Source organism: Sprattus sprattus, assembly GCF_963457725.1.
Source record: "Sprattus sprattus genome assembly, chromosome: 1".
Taxonomy (NCBI): domain Eukaryota; kingdom Metazoa; phylum Chordata; class Actinopteri; order Clupeiformes; family Clupeidae; genus Sprattus; species Sprattus sprattus.
Genome location: NC_137920.1, coordinates 39,889,353 through 39,908,987, shown reverse-complemented (window position 1 = coordinate 39,908,987; position 19,635 = coordinate 39,889,353). Strand labels below are relative to the sequence as shown.

At 41.7% G+C, this 19,635-nt stretch overlaps 1 protein-coding gene across 1 annotated transcript; it reads right to left on the bottom strand.

Moving 5' to 3' along the window:
• Positions 1-7,258: 7,258 nt before the first annotated feature.
• On the bottom strand, positions 7,259-18,545 carry pik3r6a (phosphoinositide-3-kinase, regulatory subunit 6a; the record flags this gene model as incomplete). Its single annotated transcript, XM_080832079.1, has 6 exons — positions 7,259-7,377; positions 8,800-8,870; positions 9,852-9,966; positions 11,998-12,071; positions 14,800-14,920; positions 18,467-18,545. 6 exons carry the CDS (start codon positions 18,543-18,545, stop codon positions 7,259-7,261), a joined length of 579 nt encoding a protein of 192 aa, XP_080688205.1.
• Positions 18,546-19,635: the final 1,090 nt, after the last annotated feature.

Genomic DNA, 19,635 nt, shown 5'->3' with positions numbered 1-19,635 from the left:
CTCAATCTCATTTGTTGTTGAGAAAACGGCATAGGCTGTCCCTTAGAAAATGCCCCATGTTTACGTTTATAAATCACACACAAATCTCAACAAACACTGTTTGCGATGACACATTGTGACATCTTTATCTTTATGTTTTGTTTTCATGTTTATTCTGCATGTTTTACAGCAGATGTATTATTTATCTCAGATAACCAAATAACCAAATAAATAAGTCAGGAAACCCATTTCTCCTTGGCTGTGGTATGTCAGGCTCTCGTACCCATGGCGATGTTCAGTGTGTCTCCGCTACCTGGGCATGAGTCATCAGGGTTCTGCAATGCACCATTGCTCTACAGTTTTCAGAGAGAGCAGAGCACACAGCTGCTTCTGAGGGTTATCACACACACACCCCACTCATGTTCACACATGTACACACACACACACACACACACACACACACACACCATACTCATGTTCACACATGTACATACACACACACACACACACACACACACACACACACACACACACACACACACACTGTATATAGATATACCCACACACACAAACCATACTCATGTTCAAACATGGACACACATACACACACACACACACACACACACACACACACACACACACACACACACCCCACACTCATGTTCAAACATGGACACACATACACACACACACACACATTCACCACACTCATGTTCACACATGTACACACACACACATACGTATGTACATACACACACAAGTGTTCCAATCAGATCCTTGTTGTCATGACAATAAAATACATAGAACCTCTTGGAGGATCTGTATGAACCAGGCCAAAGATGTATGTGGATCTCCCATTATCAAAAGGAATATCACAGCAGGCACACAACAGCATGGCTAGAGAGGGCACATACAATCACTGACGCAATTACCGATCCCATAAAGACATAATTTCATGAATTTGTGGAGAAAAGTGAGAATCATAAGCACTCTGTTGGTGGCACACTGGCTTTGGTAGAGGGTTCAGACAGGTTCAATCTTATTCTATCCTATGTTGAAAAGACTGATTAAAATATATGGTCCATACTGGGGTTTCAAATACTGAAAGAGAAATACTTCATTTACTCCATTTAATGTATTCATTTATATAGATCATTAGAGATAGAAACCTATTTATGGCACAACAGATAACGAAAGAAAGGCATTGAGTTCCTAAGCATTGAAGGCTACATCAAAATTCACAGTGTGTCACTCTCAAACACGTCAATCGAAAAGGAGGGGCATAAAGGTCCGTGTATCTTCTGGCCAACCGATTTTCGTTTTAAAACCAGGAAATGGAAAACGGATAACGAGCCGTCTTCCGTCTCCCGTCTCGGAGTCGGAAAATGGGAAACGAGGAACGAACCTATTTCCCATTTCCGATTTCCGATTTCAAAACGTTTCGAACGTTTTCTGTGGTTCGCGTGCGTGGTTATGAATGGAAATTCGGGTAAATAAAAACAGGGGCAATTTTCCATCACTGATTTTGCATTAATATGACCCGGGACTGGTTCTGTGACAAGGGCCTAGACGCTCGTAGAGAGTCAGTTGATGGTGCATCTTTGGCAGACACATATTTCTAACATCCCGGTGCCTGTGGAGGTTGAAAACAAGGGCCTGGAAGCTCGTAGAGAGTCCGTGGATGGTGCTCTGTCCTCGGACACATATTTTTGACATCCCGGTGCCTGTGGAGGATGAAAACAAGGGCCTAGAAGCTCGGGGCCAGTCAGCTGATGGTGCACTGTCCTCGGACACATTATCTTCACATCCTGGTGCCTGTGGAGGATGGAGACAGGGGTCTTGCAGCTCGGGGCCAGTCCGCTGATGGTGTAGCCTACTATTCTCGGACACTTGTTGCTTACAACTTCATCAACGGTAGCCATGATTAACAGACACTGACAAAAGACATCAAGTTCCGGGTCATATTAATGCAAAATCAGTGATGGAAAATTGCCCCTGTTTTTATTTACCCGAATTTCCATTCATAACCACGCACACGAACCACAGAAAACGACCCGTTCCCCGTTTGGAAAATAAATGTGAAATGGGAAATAGGTTCGTTCCTCGTTTCCCATTTTCCGACTCCGAGACGGTAGACGGGAGACGGCTCGTTGTCCGTTTTCCATTTCCTGGTTTTAAAACGAAAATCGGTTGGCCAGAAGATACACGGACCCATAAATCTGGTCCACTCCTTCGACATATTAAACAGGTTTCTGGACGTGCGCACGCGGCCACACAACCCTAGCCTGCCCTCATCCATCACTGCCACTGTGCGTAATGCAAAGTGATGGAGTCCAATTACTAGTCAGCGGGGACAGCTCCGTTTTCCAGGAGAGTGAGAATATCTCTCATCCGCGACCGCACTTGCGTCTACATAGCGCATTGAGCAGTTGTTTACATCTCTTGCGTGCGAGATAAGCAGTGGATTGGACAGTGCGGCGCCAAGCTGCCCGAATCTTAATAGGCTGATTATTCTGCCGGCCGTGCGGACGGAGTCAGCGATGACTCATTCGTTGTGAGGTAAAATAAAAGGTGAGGAAGTAAGAAGAACGTGCCTGTGTTTTAAACCAGAGAGTGCTGGCACAGGACACTTTGCCGTGCGGTTCTCTTTGAGGTGGTTAATAGGCTGAGCACAAAATACAAAGTACAACTTCAAAGGTTCTTGTCCTAAATCTATTGAAATAGCTTGGGGCCTTTTAATAACTAGCAAAAATAAGCAAAAAAGCTGTAAAAATCCTTTTAGACAGTTCACTGCATACAACGTTTTACAGAAAACACAGACATTTATTTTGTTGTTAAACAGCATTTCATTAACTTCTGTAGGTTCCTTCCTTTCTCCAAAACTGCAGCAGGTGAATTGTACAATTGTACAGGTGCATTTCCAAATGTCAAATGGGATAGAGAGGGAATCAAGGGAGATTCTCACAGCTGTCACTGTCACTATATGGCAACTAGCGTGGCAACTCCTCTGTGTTTCCCAGCACCCAGGGACATGCCTACTGTGGCGCACTTGCTGGTAAACACATCAATTAGGCAGAGTCTGCTGGGGCCCCGTCGGGAGTCTAAACCCCAGGTCAGAGCTTCCTGCTGCTGAAGTTCCTGAGCTCTTCCCCCAGTGCTCTGGGTCTCAACGCATTAGGTGTGCAAACATTCTTCCACACGATAAACCAAAACTCTTAATGTCTTAAAGTTATGTCTTAATAGATTTTTACATATAGAGTGATTGCATATTACATCAAAAAATTGACCATTCGGAAGTAATTTCCCTCACAAAAGCAGTCGACCTGGCCTAGCATAGTACTTACAGTATATTTACATCTATATCTATACTACTGGACGTCAAGTAAAGACATAGTTCTAAGCATGCAAATATTTCTTTATATTGTTACATATTCTTTTGCTTAACATTTCATATTTAACACAGAGACAACATCTCCTACTAAACTGCTTCAGAGATACAAAAATATACACTGAGCCAATCTCCTGAATGAAAAACAATGCCCAGAAAACATTCACCCATGTCTTTCTATATGGTAGAGGGATGGAGAGAGAGTTAGAGAATGAGAGAGAGATAGAGAGGGGGAGAGAAAAAGGGAGAGAGCGAGAGTGAGGGGGAGTGGTGTTTGGGCAACACAGTTTTGGTTCACAAATTTCATGAGAATCTTGACAGCTTACTGGGTGATTGAGCAAAACAATACACAGCAGCAAGGCCAACAGCACACTCTGTCTCTCCTTGTTCCACAGACTTCAGAGAGTATGGGAGAGACACACAGCTAAATAAGGAAGAGAGGACGGCTGAGCAAAGAGCTCATTGGAGAATGTAACCGGATCTCGCTGTATTTCCAGCACATATCTGAGGGCTCAAAAGTTACCTAATTCTTGAAGTGAACCCATCAATAAATTCTGCTTCAGCTGTGGCTTTGTCAGACACCGAGTCACCATTTCATGAATCATTCCTCTTCATGCATGGCAAAGAATAGCTAAAATAAAGTCCCTTAAACTTCTAACGAATCTTTCCTTAGGGTAACAGTAGAATCAAAAATGTTGACACATCTATATTTTCGATCTTCTCCTATTTTTATTATTTTCCAAAGCTGTGAAATATTGGGGTTTATTGGCACACCACAACAGAGATATAGATTTATCAATGACACTTCAACATGAGAAAATGAATGTGGCACCGTGACAAGAATACAACTCATCTTAACAATCAATAGTTACTAATACTTCATAATGTACAACACATTAAATCAGAAACCATGATAATGCATGATCTCTAGTCAAATAATTGTAACGATCGCATTCGAATGTGGCAGTTACAGTTAAGCTGGATGTCACCTCTAAAAGCACACTGACTGAAGTCTGATCTGCGGAGACTGCGGTGACAGCGCAGTGGAGGCTGAGCACCATTAGAGCACCCATCCATCTGGGATTGCCCTGGGGGTGAGCAGCATCTCACACTTCTGATGGCAGCATGCTAGGAGTGGCGTCCCCAGTGGCTCCCTGACTGGGGTTGTGGCGAGCCATTTAGCTCTGTTAACCTTCAGAATCCACACAGGCACACTGACCTCCACACAAAGGGATCATGCAACACGCGTATTACTGATGAGCAAACACAGTTTGCACACATTTGGATGAGACATTTATGTTTTTAGTGTCCGCAAAATGAGGTCTCGTGCTGCCATTGATGTTAACAAATCAGTGTTTTGAGATATGAGTTACCATGGAGAATAGGAAGTGTGTGAGTGCAGTGCCTCAGCCCGATAGTGACACAGCATTGTGAGAGATAGTGTGGGATGATTGACAGGAGTGACCTTCACAGTGGTGGAGTATGACAACGATTGTGGTTGAGCAACCTTAAGTTCACTACTGTTTCTTTAGCCTCATGCTATGCAGTGAAAAGAAAGGGCAGACTGAGCTGGAAACAGTGTTTCTTGTTTCTGTCAAAAGAGGAGAGGATACAATGAAAGACAATATCGGCTGACTCTGCTTCTCTCCAGAGAGACGAGAAAACAAACTAGCCTCTGTTAGCTTGACTTCTAGGACACAGTCTTTTTCCCCCAAAAAGGTTTTCAGAGTAAAATTAGCTTTGTACAGTTTCTTGTTTTTACCAAAACCCCGGAGACCAGAGGTGACAGCAAACACATTCAAAACTAGATGATGAAACTAAATATGAGGATGAAAACATCTACAGTACAGTTGTGTGGATCAAAGTTAAATTCACACACCCACAAAACAAATTGTTACACATAAATAACAGACAACAGTATTTTTGCAGGCCTCTGGCTACATAATACATTATAAAAAAAATATATATAATAATCTACTGAAGACCGCTATTCGATTTGAAATTTGCCTGAGAACCTGGCAAGTAAGTTTGCCTGAGCCGAAACTGTCGTGTATGGAGTGCCTACACTCTGGTAACTATGGAGACTGGTCTCCACGGTGAAGAGCTCTTTATCTTTAATAAAGTGCTCACCCTCTGAGAAGAGGACCACCCAGACTCCAAAAGACACAATGGAGTCCCAAATGAATTTTGTGACTACAGTGACTCTAGAATTAACCACCATAGGTGGTGTGTGCATCAGCATCTTCAGTTAAAGTGGCATTGACACCATCGCTAAGGTCACTACCAAAAATACATGAAGGTTACATACAGTAGTTACATAAGCAGATGTTATTTACAATATCCTACAGTCACCTATCTGTCTGATTTTACCACGTCAACTTCAATTAAAAACACAGCTGAAAACATCGAACCCCACTCCCTTGGAAGGGGTTTAGTTCATAAAAAGGTCTGAGCAGTACTTCAAATGTGGATGTTGAGGAAATGTACTTCAAATAAGGTGAAACACTGATAAGACCTGTGCTCTATAATACCAGATGTCTAACTATTTTGGTGCAGACTCCTTTAGATCCGTTGCGTCGTGCTGCATTGCAGTGTTTCCACCCTAAAGCTACCTGGGTGCTCTCCATTCAAACCACAGCTCCAGTGCAGCCACGCTCTACTGATTTTAAGTAATCAAGGAGGGGTTCAATTCACTTTAGTTGAAGAAGATACAGATTCATTGGCAGTTAGACGTTTGTGTTGGTCTGTGCTGAAAACAATTGTCATCCAACTGACATAACACAATTTAAAAGGCATTTTTATCCCTTGACTTGCTCATATACAATATATGAATCAGAGAGAGCAAACTCTGGTTTAGCATTTGACTGAGCTATTATGTGGAAATGCCATAGGGGTCCTTGCTAACTGGAAAGGCTGTGGGATCACCAGTCCTGTTGGTGGAACAGCTTTGCATAAAGCAATGTTAAAATGGCACAAATGGTTGTTTTGCATTTAACAATCTGACAAATTAAACGTTCATACCAGGTCATTTATATCCAATAAGATCTAACAAGGTCCAGCCAATGCACCCCTATGCCTCATGAAAGTCAAATACCTGTGATGTTAATGACACCACAGAAGTCAAGGCTTGAGGCGAATTTGACCCAAGCAGGCTCGTAATAAATCACTGCACTACTAAGACCTTAATGCCTGAAAATGTTCATAGAAGATTCATATGTGAATTTTGATCAGGCTGGATGTTGCTACTGCTGCTGTTTGTTAATGATGACTTACTGTAGCTGCAGAGGGAATACAAAAATGACAGCAATGTCAGCTAAATGCAGTTAAGTCATGAAAGTCATTCATTAGGCTGAATTAAGACAGTAATGCCTTCTGCATAATTATAATCCTGGTTCAAATGGAAATTAGTGATTTGCATTTACACACAAATCATTTAGGCGATAATGACCATTATTTACAGCAGTGACGCTTGGATGTTTCTGCATGGCTAAAAAAATTATGAATGACGGCCAGAACAACAGTGACGCATTAGACAGCTGCAGTGCCTTCTGGGAAATGAAACGGGGGGAGACAAGGGTGAAAGCAGAGTCAGCAGAGTGTTTGACAGCTGAACCCGTTGGTTGGAGTGAACAGAACATAGGTGGATAGATATAGAAGAGGAGGACAAGAGAGCAATAGAGAGAGAGAGAGAAAGAGAGAGAGGGGGAGGAAGGAAGGGAGAGAGGGTAGAGACACGAAGACAACTCTCAAGGAAAACACTCCCTCTGTACTTGACGGGCACCACAAGTGGCACGGCATCAAGCCCTGCGGTGGCACAATCAGCCAATGGGCCCGAGGCGGTGGCACCTTCTGCTGATGCCACTGGCGGGACACGTGGGCACGGGGGCATCCCTACATGACGGAGCAGGTGAAGCCACAGCACTCCTTCAGCAGGGTAAGGCCAGTCTTGGTGACGAACGGGGAGGAGGAGGAGGGCCGCTGGGCCCGGGACGCCAGGCTGGACGAGGGATCTTGAATAAATAAATACAGAAATTCTTTAATGGATATCATTTTCATTAATTTCATTTATATTATTCGTGGAATGAATGGCATGAATAGAGAGTAGGCATACAACACAGTAAATATACAGATTTAACAAACCAAAATAAAAGTCTAGAAGGACAGCCTGTTGAGATATGCCTGTTGAGATGCACCCCCCCCCCCCCCCCCCCCCCACACACACAGACACACAAAATCACACATACAAACACATCTTTGCCCACGAGAGAGAGGGTGCAGCTTTTAAAAATATAGTCCATTAAGACCACTGGAGTCCCTTTTAGGGAGAAAAGTATGGAGGGAGACTCGAGAGAAATGCATCTCATGTCTTTGGAGTGGTTTGACAGCACTAGATATTTATTTATTTTTTAACTTTATTACAGGCTCAAGGCCCACATGGAAGATGCACAATACATATAATCAATAAATTACATATAAATACATACATACAATCATAAATACATATAAATATACAAGGAAAGAAGGGCTAAAAAAGGCACTCATGCCAGTGTTCCCAGATCTTAGATGTGTACTTGACAGAGCTGCGGCCAGGGTCTGTCATCAGATCAATTATAAAATTTGTAGAGCGGTCCAGCCGACACAAAAACTTAAAAGTATGGTTCCTCAGCAAGGCCATAAAGGTGGTTAGACCCATACTACAGAACAGCTGACTGGCTCTAGTACTCCTGGGTTTCTTCAGGAGTATCCTAAGACAGTCATTATAGGCTACTTTCAATTTACGCAAGCTCTCCTTGTAATTCACCCAGAGTGGAGAGGGGTGCAGTAGGCTCTAAACAAATACATTTTTACATCATATGTACAGTGGTGGAATTTTCTAACTAACATGTTAGCTTGGACCCTAAGTATTTGGTACTATTGGACACCCCCAGAGCTTGCCCAGAAAGATGAAAGGCAGGGAACTTAATATCTATGTCCTCCTTAGTTCTACAGACCATATTCTGACTGAACGCACAGTCATCTAATTCGCATTGACCTAATGGAAATGTCTGTGGGCAGGCCTCTCATAGATAACTTCTAATGAATTGTTCCCTGTTTGGCATCAACCTTTGAAGACTGCAATTCATTTTGTAGGAGGAAAAATATTCTAGAAAATAAAATAAAAAAAATTCCAGTAGATTTTACCAATTGCTATTGCAGAATGTACTCTTCAATAGTATTTTCAGTGCTTACATGTTTGTATAGGACATTGAACCCTTGTGACTGATACTACTGAAGCACACTTTTGCTGTCAGCATTTGGCAGGGATTTACTCACCACATTGCTCACACCAAACCTCAATCAATCAAGATTAAACACAACTGCTTCAAAGTGAGAGGAACATCGATAATTCAAGACCCAACACTTTAACATGTTCGGAGTAAGACAACACACACCTTTGTTCTTGGAGCTTTTGGGGAACTTTGATTTCAGGAAATCAGCCATCTCTTTGTCTTCCTCACGTTCCCTGTTGAAGAAAGGTAACTATGGTGATCATAGTAGGCCCTGTTGCAGTGTTACTGATGGTGTGTCATTTGTTCACATTGTTTGAGCACAATACCCTCAGGCTATCTCAGGCTCTGCATGCAAAATGTGTGTGTGTGTTTCACAGACACCACTTGCATTAAGCATATGGAACATTTTAGGAACTGACTGTATTCCCTTTCTTCTACTGCCGAAAGGAAATGTAAATACACAGTGAATAACAAAGGCCATGCCAGACTATTTCATGTTGCCTGAGGACATCATAGAAATAGAGGACCAGAGAAAAAAAACCTTATTAATATTGTTATATGCCCTTGTGAAAATATATCATGGGGGGAGATCTCATTGTGAGATCTGAGGGAAATTGAATGGCAGAATATGGACGATGAAAGCAATGGGGCCTCAGCATTAAACCAACATGGGGTTTGCCCTTTGGGCTTGCCAACCTATCAAATAAACAATGAAATAAAGGCTTTGCTTGGCCTGTATCGCTCGATTCATGTCTTTACAATGCATCAGAGCGATCTGTTATCACTGCACCTGCCTAGGCCCTCTTCCCTGTTGCTTGTGCTCCTCCAGCTCATGTCAGCCTGTTGTGTTTTCCAGGAAGTGAAGATGTTCTCCGTGAATAACATGTTATATTAGGTCTGATAACCATGCAAATGAAGGGCTTCACACACACCAGGCAAAGAGTACATCGCCATGAACACTGGGTTAATAGGGATTCTGAGAAATCTGTTTGTGGGGATGTGAGCCTTTTGGCTGTCTGTGGATGCTCAGAGAGATCTCAGAGAGAAAGGGAGAGAGAGTGAGAGAGAGAGAGTGAGAGAGAGGGAGAGAGAGTGAGAGAGAGAGAGAAAGAGAGAGAGAGGGAGACAGAGAGAGAGAGAGAAAGAGAGAGAAAGAGAGAGAGGGAGAGAGAGAGAAAGCGTGAGAGAGAGAAAGAGACAGAGAGATCTCTGACCTCAGTCTTTCAAACTCCACATCGTCCACTAGGAAGTCCCTGGCCTCCACCAGCTTATGGATTTGCAGGAGCAGCTCCTCTTCCTTCTGTTTGTCTTCATTTGATTTGTCATTATCTGAAAAATGATGCTATTAAACATCTTGCCATAAAACCTCTCAAGACAATAAGGGTGCGAACACACATGGGCGTCTTTTTAAAAACGGGACACTAGAAAATGCATTGATTCCTATGGTACGGCGTGCTTTGCGTGTGCGCCTACGCAAAGGGCGCTGTACCATAGGAATCAATGCATTTTTTAGCGTACCGTTTTTAAAATGACGCCCATGTGTGTTCGCACCCTAAGAAAGTAATTTGGTGCGACTGTCGATGATTGCTTGGGGCCCTCCCTTTGATGGATCTTAAGAACTTTGAATTGTCTGTCTTGCAGTCTTGTTCAAGTTCAAGCCCAAGTTTTTATCTAACGTTACACTATCATACACAGTGAAATGATCCTGCCCAGGATCTGATCCTGCTCATGTGTTACCTTTGTTTTGCCCTGACTTGTTTCTGTTTGTGTTTACTTCCTTGGTTGGCCAAGTGCTTCCTGTGTTTCATGTGCTTTCATTGTCCCATGTGCCTCTGTTGACACCCCTTTCGTTACTGCCTGATGTGTCTCGCTGTCCCCCGCCCCCCCCCCCCCCCCCCCCCCCCCACACACACACACACACTCACACACCTGTGCCATGTTTTATCATTTAGTCCTGTGTATTTAAACCCTTGTGTTTCCTCAGTTCTGCCTCTGTCAATATTCGTGGTTACACAGTGTTTGTGTTGAGGCTGTTTTGCTGCCCTGTTTATTCCTAGATTTTTAAGTAAAGAATCCTTTTTTTAATTTAAATTTGTGTCTTGAGTCGCGCAGAACCAAAAGCTTCAGCATTACACACAGAGGTCATTCAATGTGCTTCACGCTTAAGAGACTTAAAAACCTTGGCAACAGGGAATCTAAAATAAACAGCAGTGCCAAGATAGAAATGTAACAGTGTGAAAACCAAGTGTAGTAAAAAAATTAAAAAAAGCATTCACTTTATAAACTCAAACCACAGCCAACTGATTAATTGAAGGCAGTGGAAAATGAGGCAGATTTAGCTTCTTTTTAAAACTGTTTACAGATGGGGCAGATCTGTTCTCCATGGGGAGCTGGTTCCAGCCGTGGGCAGCCTTACAGCTAAATGCCATTTCACCCTGCTTGGTTCCAACTCTGGGCACCATTAGCTGGCCAGCTCTTGCAGATCCAATAGACCAACCAGCATTATATACAACATTTCAGAGATACTATATCTATGGCCCAGACCTGTATCTAACTGAGTTACAAAGAATGGACAATTGGAGTAATGTGCTCCTTTCTTAGTTTTTGTTGAAATTCTAGTTGCAGCATTCTGGATAAGCTCAATATATTTTTAGCTGGAGTACAATTAAGTCTACACTTCTTCGCCCCAGTAGGGAGAAGTGGCTGAGAAAATTCACACATTTTCCAAAGGAAACAATGTAATCAATTCTGCCAAATCCAATTAGCACAATAACATCACTTCCTCATCTGGCATATGGAGAATGCCAGCAGGGTAATCAGCAATCACTCACTGAGGATGGAAGAGGCGCAGAGATGGAATATTCTCTTAAATGGCACATTTAGTCAAACTACACATTCTCTCAAACTTAAAAATCGTGTAATGCTAACCCAGAAGTCAGTGACCACATTTTTTGCAGCTTCAGACCACTGACTCCCATCACTATGATCAGAGGAATCAGACCATTGACTCAGACCACTGACTGACATCACTATGACCAGACCACTGACTGACATCACTATGACCAGACCACGTACTGAGATACCTATGACCAGAGGAGTCAGACCACTGACTCAGACCACTGTCTGACATCACTATGAGCAGACCACTGACTCAGACCACTGACTGACATCACTATGAGCAGACCACTGACTCAGACCACTGACTGACATCACTATGAGCAGACCACTGTCTGACATCACTATGAGCAGACCACTGACTCAGACCACTGACTGACATCACTATGAGCAGACCACTGACTCAGACCACTGACTCAGACCACTGACTCCCATCACTATGAGCAGAGGGATCAGAGGGTTTACCTGGAATGGACACCAGCTTCTGCAGCTCCTTCTTCAGCCGGGTGATCTCCTTACAGAGCTGAATGTCATCCATCCTACAGGGAACGAAGAGGACATATGAGAAGAAGATACAATTGTGGTCACATTACCCTGAAATGTCACAGCCAATCACAAAACTGATCAAATACAGAGACTAAATGTGTTATCTCGTGGTCATGAAAAACGATTCTCAAAAGGTGAAAAAACAACATTGAATTGATCATTCCGAGAACATTTATTACATTTATATTTATTCTATTTATATTTATTCATTAACCAGATATATTTTGCCCCAAGTCATCATTTCATGTTTCATATCACTTCAAAGTAAATTTGATCACTACATGTGCTGTATGGGACCCTAACCCATGATCTTGTTACTGTCAGTACTATATTAAACATCCTCACACTACCAAACAACATAAAATAAGCAGACATGTTTAGTTCGTGATCTGAATGTTTCCTGTGAATTTACATGAACTCTCCAAATGACTCGCAATGCTTGATCTTTCATTCCCACCAGTTTCCTTGTTACAAGAAATAGCAATTTAGTTGTGCAGTGGTGGCATTTGACTGAAGGAAATTGGCTGCCAATTAATGCTTCCTCTTAAGCAGCAAATGTGAGCATGTCATCAACCCATGAAGGGCTCACTAATGAGTGGAGAGAAGCACCAGAGTGTATCACACACATTAAATACCATTACCACTGCTTTTCTGGTGGCTAGCTGTGCATGTCTAAACAATGACTTGCTGTTGCCTTATCCTGATCAATACATACGATCCTTTCACAATGTTCATTAAAACTTAACGAGGGTATACACGTATTACTTTCGCGTGATATGCTTAATTGGGTGCATGGACAGATGGTGAGTCACTAAGAAACACCTGCTTTTCGATTTGCTTGTCTGCTGAACTCTCTGAGGCTTCATTACTTCCTAACTGACTCATCTCAGTTTCATCACTGAGCTCGATCATGACTCATCATCCACACATCTGGGATGACCACGAGCTGTAAGCCCGATTGAGAGTCAGAGATCTCTTTCTATGCATCAGACTCCTCTGATCTGCAAAGTCATTCAGGGGGAGAGAGAGATTAATATACATGCAACAGAGGAGCTGGAACAGTGAAAGCAAACCCACTGAAATTTTAATGTGGGGCAGCTGGCTGATCAGATGCTCATGGGTGATGAAAGCGAAGGGGACCTTCTGGAGAGATGACAACGGAAATAACTGACCTAAGAACAGCTTTCCGTCATACTGGCACGCATGGAGAGTGACAGAAAAAAATGAAGACAACCAAGGTTCAAATCAAGGTTGTAACCTTCATTGGTTGTAGTTGGGGGCCGTAAGTTTTGCCTGCAGATAACCACTCTAATGTGGAAGCGTTGGTAGTCCTCTATCATGAGGCCAGACATTCAAGTTTTCCTTTCCTGCACTTCTTTTTCTTTCCTGAACTTCTTTTTCTTTCTCTTATGTAAAGTAGTATTTATTATTACACCAGGTTTTAATTGCTCTTAGCTTGACTGTTCTTTCCCTTGTACGTCGCTGTGGACAAAAGTGTCTGCTAAATGACTAAATGTAAATGTAAGACAAAAGGATTTGAAAGGAGTCACCATTTAGCCCATTACACGTGATTACGTTTATATCCATCCAAGTTTATGAAGGGTCAACAGTCACTGAGGCACTTGGTTTTGGATTTGAAGGTTCATAATCAGACTCACTGCAAACATTCTGTGAATAATGGCAGGAGTTGGAGACAAACATTCTGTTTGCAAACTATCAAAAAGGTGGACTGGCCCTCACTTTGTGTTTCAGGACATAAACCAAAACTAGTATTTAAATGAACAAAAGGTTCAGAACAACTAACCTAGTTAATTCACTTGACAAGTAGAAATCAATGAACAGTGGTAGGGTTGTCCCAAAGTGGAACAGATTGACAGGCAATTCAACCAAGCTATAACTTTTCACTTTTAAGTCTGTATATGGTGGATTGCTGCTGGCACACTTTACACTGTGAGATGACTGAAAAGCTTCATGTTTCTGGTAAGTCTAATGGTCCTGATGCTGCATCCTTCCTGCATGTGTGTACATCCTCTTCAGATCATATGCACATGGCTATGAATAGATGGGATTGCTGAATTTCAGATAGAAACAAACCTGCAATCAAATTGATTCAGATTGATCAAAATCTTTGCCCATCATTGAAATCAAATGTGATATTCCAATAACAGAATGTTTAAACCACTCTTCCCACCCGCTCACCATAGTGACAAAACAGATTAATTGAAATCAAATGTGATATTCCAATAACAGAATTTTGTAAGCACTCTTCCCACTCGTCTATAGTTACAAAACAGATTCATTGAAATCAAATGTGATATTCCAATAAGGGAATGTTTAAACCACTCTTCCCAGCTCGCTCACTGTAGTGACAAAACAGATTAATTGTGAGCAACCATGGAAACCAACTGATCTGATTGTATGCACCTGTGGCCTTCCTTTGAGTAAGTGAAGCGCTGGCTGTTGTTTGGAGGCTAGGAGGCAAGGCCACTGTTACACTATTCATTATCATGCAAATGAAACATCGGGGCGGGAGCATATGGCTAGCTGTCACAGCTGCCATTTAGTTTAAATGAATGAGAAAGTGCGTGAGATGGACAGGAGAAAAGCTGGGCACGCGGAGACTCACATGTATCTCAGCTCAGACTCACATGCGGAGACTGACTCAATACTCACATGTATTTCAGCTAAGACTCACAATGTGGAGACTGGCTCAATACTCACATGTATCTCAGCTCAGACTCGCGTCGAACTAACGCGTCACGGATCCGCTCGATTTTGAAGAGCTCTCCCTCAATGTCATCTATTGTAGTGGTTGAGTCAGCCATGGACACCACATCCTCCTCTGTGAAATACAAATTACATTTTCTTTTTAATTTTGCAGTGGTTTGGCACATATTATACTCACCCCATTAAATAATTACATACGTTTAAGAGCAGAAACAGAAAATCAACTAAATCTTAACACTTTTCAGGAGGACCATCCTTTCTTATTTGCTGTACAGACACACAAATGAACACACACACACACACACACACACACACACACACACACACACACACACACACACCTACTCAGTGTACTGGCTGGGGTCATAAATCAGTGCCAGAGAAGCGGTCTGAAATTACAGCTCACTGGTGTGAACACTCGATGTTAGGTGCAAATTATTGTGTGTCAGCACTAACCAGGGCTGGCATAACTCCCTGTCTAAAACTGCTTTTAATTAGGTCTGCACCCCCTCACCCGTACTGTCTCTCTCTCCCTTTTTCTTCTCCTCCTCTCTCCTCATGTCCGATGTCAAAACACATCATTACAGCAGCACAGTCAGCAGCAAAATGGCAAACATTCACAACTGACCACCATTTCTGCTAGAGAAAAGAAACTACCATTATATGTTTTTGAACTAGTTGAAAAAGAAGACCAAAAACTAAGACTCCAAAGGATTGGGAGACATATGCACGCCTTAAACCAACAGAATGAAAAAAAATACTCTGAAATTACATTTTTCATAGAATTCAATAATTCTTATATAAAGTTCTGAAAATACTGTATATGTTTGTTCAACTCAATGAAAAAGCATTAAGCACTTCAAGTGTAATGACGGGCCTGTATTTATTAATAGTCGTTATATCTTAATTTCTGGTAAGACTTTGTTTGGATAGTCCACCTTAAGAGACTTTACATATAGGGGACCTTCTGTAGGGGGTCATCGAATTAAAGTGTGACCTACTTTCTTTGTATGTGGTAACCAATCCTTTAATTATCCCTCAACTCATGTTCACCTCATATATATTCATATAATGCTACCACTGCCTTCCTGTGGTGAGCTGCTGTTTTGAGGATTCTGGTTTTGTTCTGCAAAGATGGCTGCCTTTTACACGTTGGAGAAAAGAGGAAGTGTGTTGTATTTGCTTTCAAATATGCTGTCACTCTAATAGGACTGTTTAACTCCAGGGCAACACTTATCATGCTCACAGACATCATGCTTGGTTAGAAAAAGGCCTCAACCCTTCTGCCATGTTCCTGTTATTCTTTGACTTTCTCCCACAAAAGTTATTCTTCCCTTTTCTGGATTAAATATATTGCGTAAGATATTTGACACACAATATTTAATAAGCATAAGGAACTATACAACCAAGTTAGCTCTAATAGCTTCTCACCATCCTAGAGCTTCCCAACTCAAAGTTAGTCAGGGAGTTTAGGAAAGTATAAATACATTTATAACCACACCGCAATGAATCAGTCGACTCTTTTCAAGCAATCTCTTCATCTCATAACTTCAAATAAAATGGCAAGGGCTCTAAATATGAGGGGCAGTTGTGGCAAGCTAGTACAGTCCAGCAAAGATGGTGATGAACAACAACAAAGCCAGTCCTAAAACCTCACAGCACTACAAATTGTCATTCAGGTCCCCTCATCAGGTCAGTGGTACTTGTGCTATATTATAATCGTACCCTCGAGTCCACCAATTAGAAAGAGACCAAGGGGGTCACTCTGAAGCTGTGCACTACATCCTCTTGAGAACATGTATTCAAGCCCAATAACCATGTCCATGCATCTCTCTCTGGTACTGAGATTAGATAAATGCACTTGTTACTAATGTACTGATATTGAGGGCCCAAAGACATCATCATCTCTCACGGTGCCTTAGCAAGTTCATATGCTTGCTTCTAAAGTGCATGTGTGTGTGAGTGTGTGTGTGTGTGTGTGTGTGTGTGTGTGTGTGTGTGTGTGTGTGTGTGTGTGTGTGTGTGTGTGTGTGTGTGTGTGTGTGTGTGTGTGTGTGGGTGTGAGTGTGTGCCTGTGTCTGTGTCTGTGTCTGTGTCTGTGTCTGTGTCTGTGTCTGTGTCTGTGTCTGTGTTCGTGTGTGCATGGATGCATATGCATGTTCAAGCATACATGTAGACTTCATTACATGTTGTGAATGACTACACAATAACTTTCTTCCATATACAGATTCCCCAAAATTCTCACATCATCCCAAAGTCATTCTAGAACAAACACAGAGAGCCTGACTCTCCCCAGCCCTCAGAAGCTTTGGTGAAATGTCATAATGGCTGATTGTTTAAAAATGCAGTCCGCTATTTGGTTTCGCGAAAGGTTTGTAGCTATTTGTGCTCAACAGTCAATCATATTACACCACTTCCTTCAGCAACCTGTGGTAGTGTTTCACCTCCTGGGTCATTATGGCGTCATGCACACTATGGTTTTTAGAGAAGCACTATCTCCTTCCCAGCTAATGAAGAAGAGCTCCCGGCATCATGGCAACCAACATGGCAACCACCGGGTGAAGGGAGCATCTAGTGACAGAATGTCAGGTCAGATTCAAGAGCTGTATCAGATAAGAGATGGGGAAATCTGAAAGGACCTTACCACCCATAGTAATGTATATTAGCTCTTGCACAGTGTGTCAGTAGTCCTCTTGTGATAATAATATATGCAAGACAAGAGTTTTGGGTAGATTTGCATCCCAATTAGTTAAAGCCTGTTGGTGACTAAAAAGACCCGTAGATGAGGATTCCAGGGTTCCCACAGATGAAAACGTTCCATTTAGGAGGAATGGAATCTACTGGATTTGCCAATGTTTGTGATTGGGTTTAAGACATCTTTCTGTAGGCCTATTTATTTTGTCAGAGCTCGGCAGAGATGAAATCATTCTCTAGATAACAATAATTTACAAATCAGTAGTGGTATTTTAATGACCAAACACTGGATTGCTGTGTGCTGTTTATTTGAGGATAGACGGCTTTGGATAACTGCTGAGACGAAGAGCATAAATCTAGCAATTCATTTAGTGGTGTTCCTTAGGATGTTAATGTCATTTTTTTAATCATTTTGGCTGATACTGTGCAAAGTAGGTGTTTGCTGGTATGAGCAAATTCTTGGCGAAAAGAGATGTAAAAATGTATAGGCTACTTATTTCATGTTTAGAATGTATTAAAATATGAAATTACTAACGTAGACCTACATTTAAATGATTGTGCTTTCAGGATCTCGATGGATAGGCTACGTTGTTTAGGCTAATTCCATAATTGGGTCTTAATTAGTTAATTAAGCAAAACTCCAAGATAAATCGGTCTTGTCGGTCAGCCAGGTGGTAGGCTGCAATTTTGTAAAGTTATTACATTCTGCCCACATTATTGTACTGTTTTGCAGTAGAAAGAACATTATCACAAGGCACTTGACATTACTTAATTCCGGTCAATAACTAATCTCTGTAGCCTACATCATTACCAGATGACACAGACAGCTACTCTACACCTTATTAAAGATGCTGCATTTACATAAAAGCTATTACAAACCAGGCTGGCAGATAAGTAACCTGAGCCGTATGGGTATCCTAAAAAGATATCATGTTTCAGAGCTTTTGAAAAGGGAGAAAAACTATACCTGTTTTGTCGGTTTCTGTGTTCCATTTAGTGCATTCCAGGGACCCGTACTGGTTTGAGGCTCTCCGTTCCTTGTCCATCACTCAACAGTGAAGGATTTGACTTCAACAGAGAAACTGGCAACAACTGAACTTAGCTACACAAAGATGCGACTTCAGTACGTTGTCATACAAATATGATACATTTCGAATCCGACATCCTGTGGTCCAGCTCAAAATTGTAGGATAAAATAGTAAGGGCTTGTGAATCCTTCCCTGAGCTCAGCGATTGTGTGGATTTCAACACGAATCGGAGGATCTGTGCGCCGATTAACTTTACGTTGGCCGTTGGCACCATCTTGCGTTTTCAAAAGGAACTGGAATACAACACATGTTCCGACAGATGCATGGCCCAGGTCCATGATAACGCAGCAACGTAAAGTTAAATTAATTTGAAACCATACCTCAAAAAGTGTCAAATTGTTGCATAGTATTACTTTAACTTAATGTGGAAGATGGACCTATCTATAATCATACCTGATGACAAAGATATAAATAAAATTAAACAATAAATACAAAATAATTTCGGACTAAAATACAAATAAAACAAATCAACCTTCTTGTTCTCTAGTTACACCATCCACCAATTTGATGCGGTGAGTGGAAGGCAGATGTCCCTGTAGCGCCTCCTGCTGCTCCTTGATGCCTTTGCAACCGTGCCAAAAATCTGATTATCCAGAAATGACATGGTTCCTGTGTACTTGTAGAAAAAATGTGTTCCACTTGTAAAACTGATTATACAGACATGGAAAATGCGGTTCATTTATTTGTATTCTTTGTTTACATTTGTGCAATCTTTCTTTTATTGGTTGCTAGTTGTATTTTGAGTTGCAAAACGTGTCGTGTTTGTTTGAGAGGTGTGTATAAAACATGGTGTGCATATTTGCAAAACGTTGGACATTTATGAATCACATTCTATTGGTTTGCTAATCACGGGGTATTTGTAAATGTTTTTCTCACAAAATTGATCACATACTTCACTGAAAAGACCATTCAGTCATTTTTCTCTACAAACGTCATACTTTAATGTTGAGTTAAAAATAAATCTATGTACATAACGTATACATTTGTACAACAATTCCATTTACAAAATTATGAAATAAATTACACCAAAAAAAGTAACAGTATATTG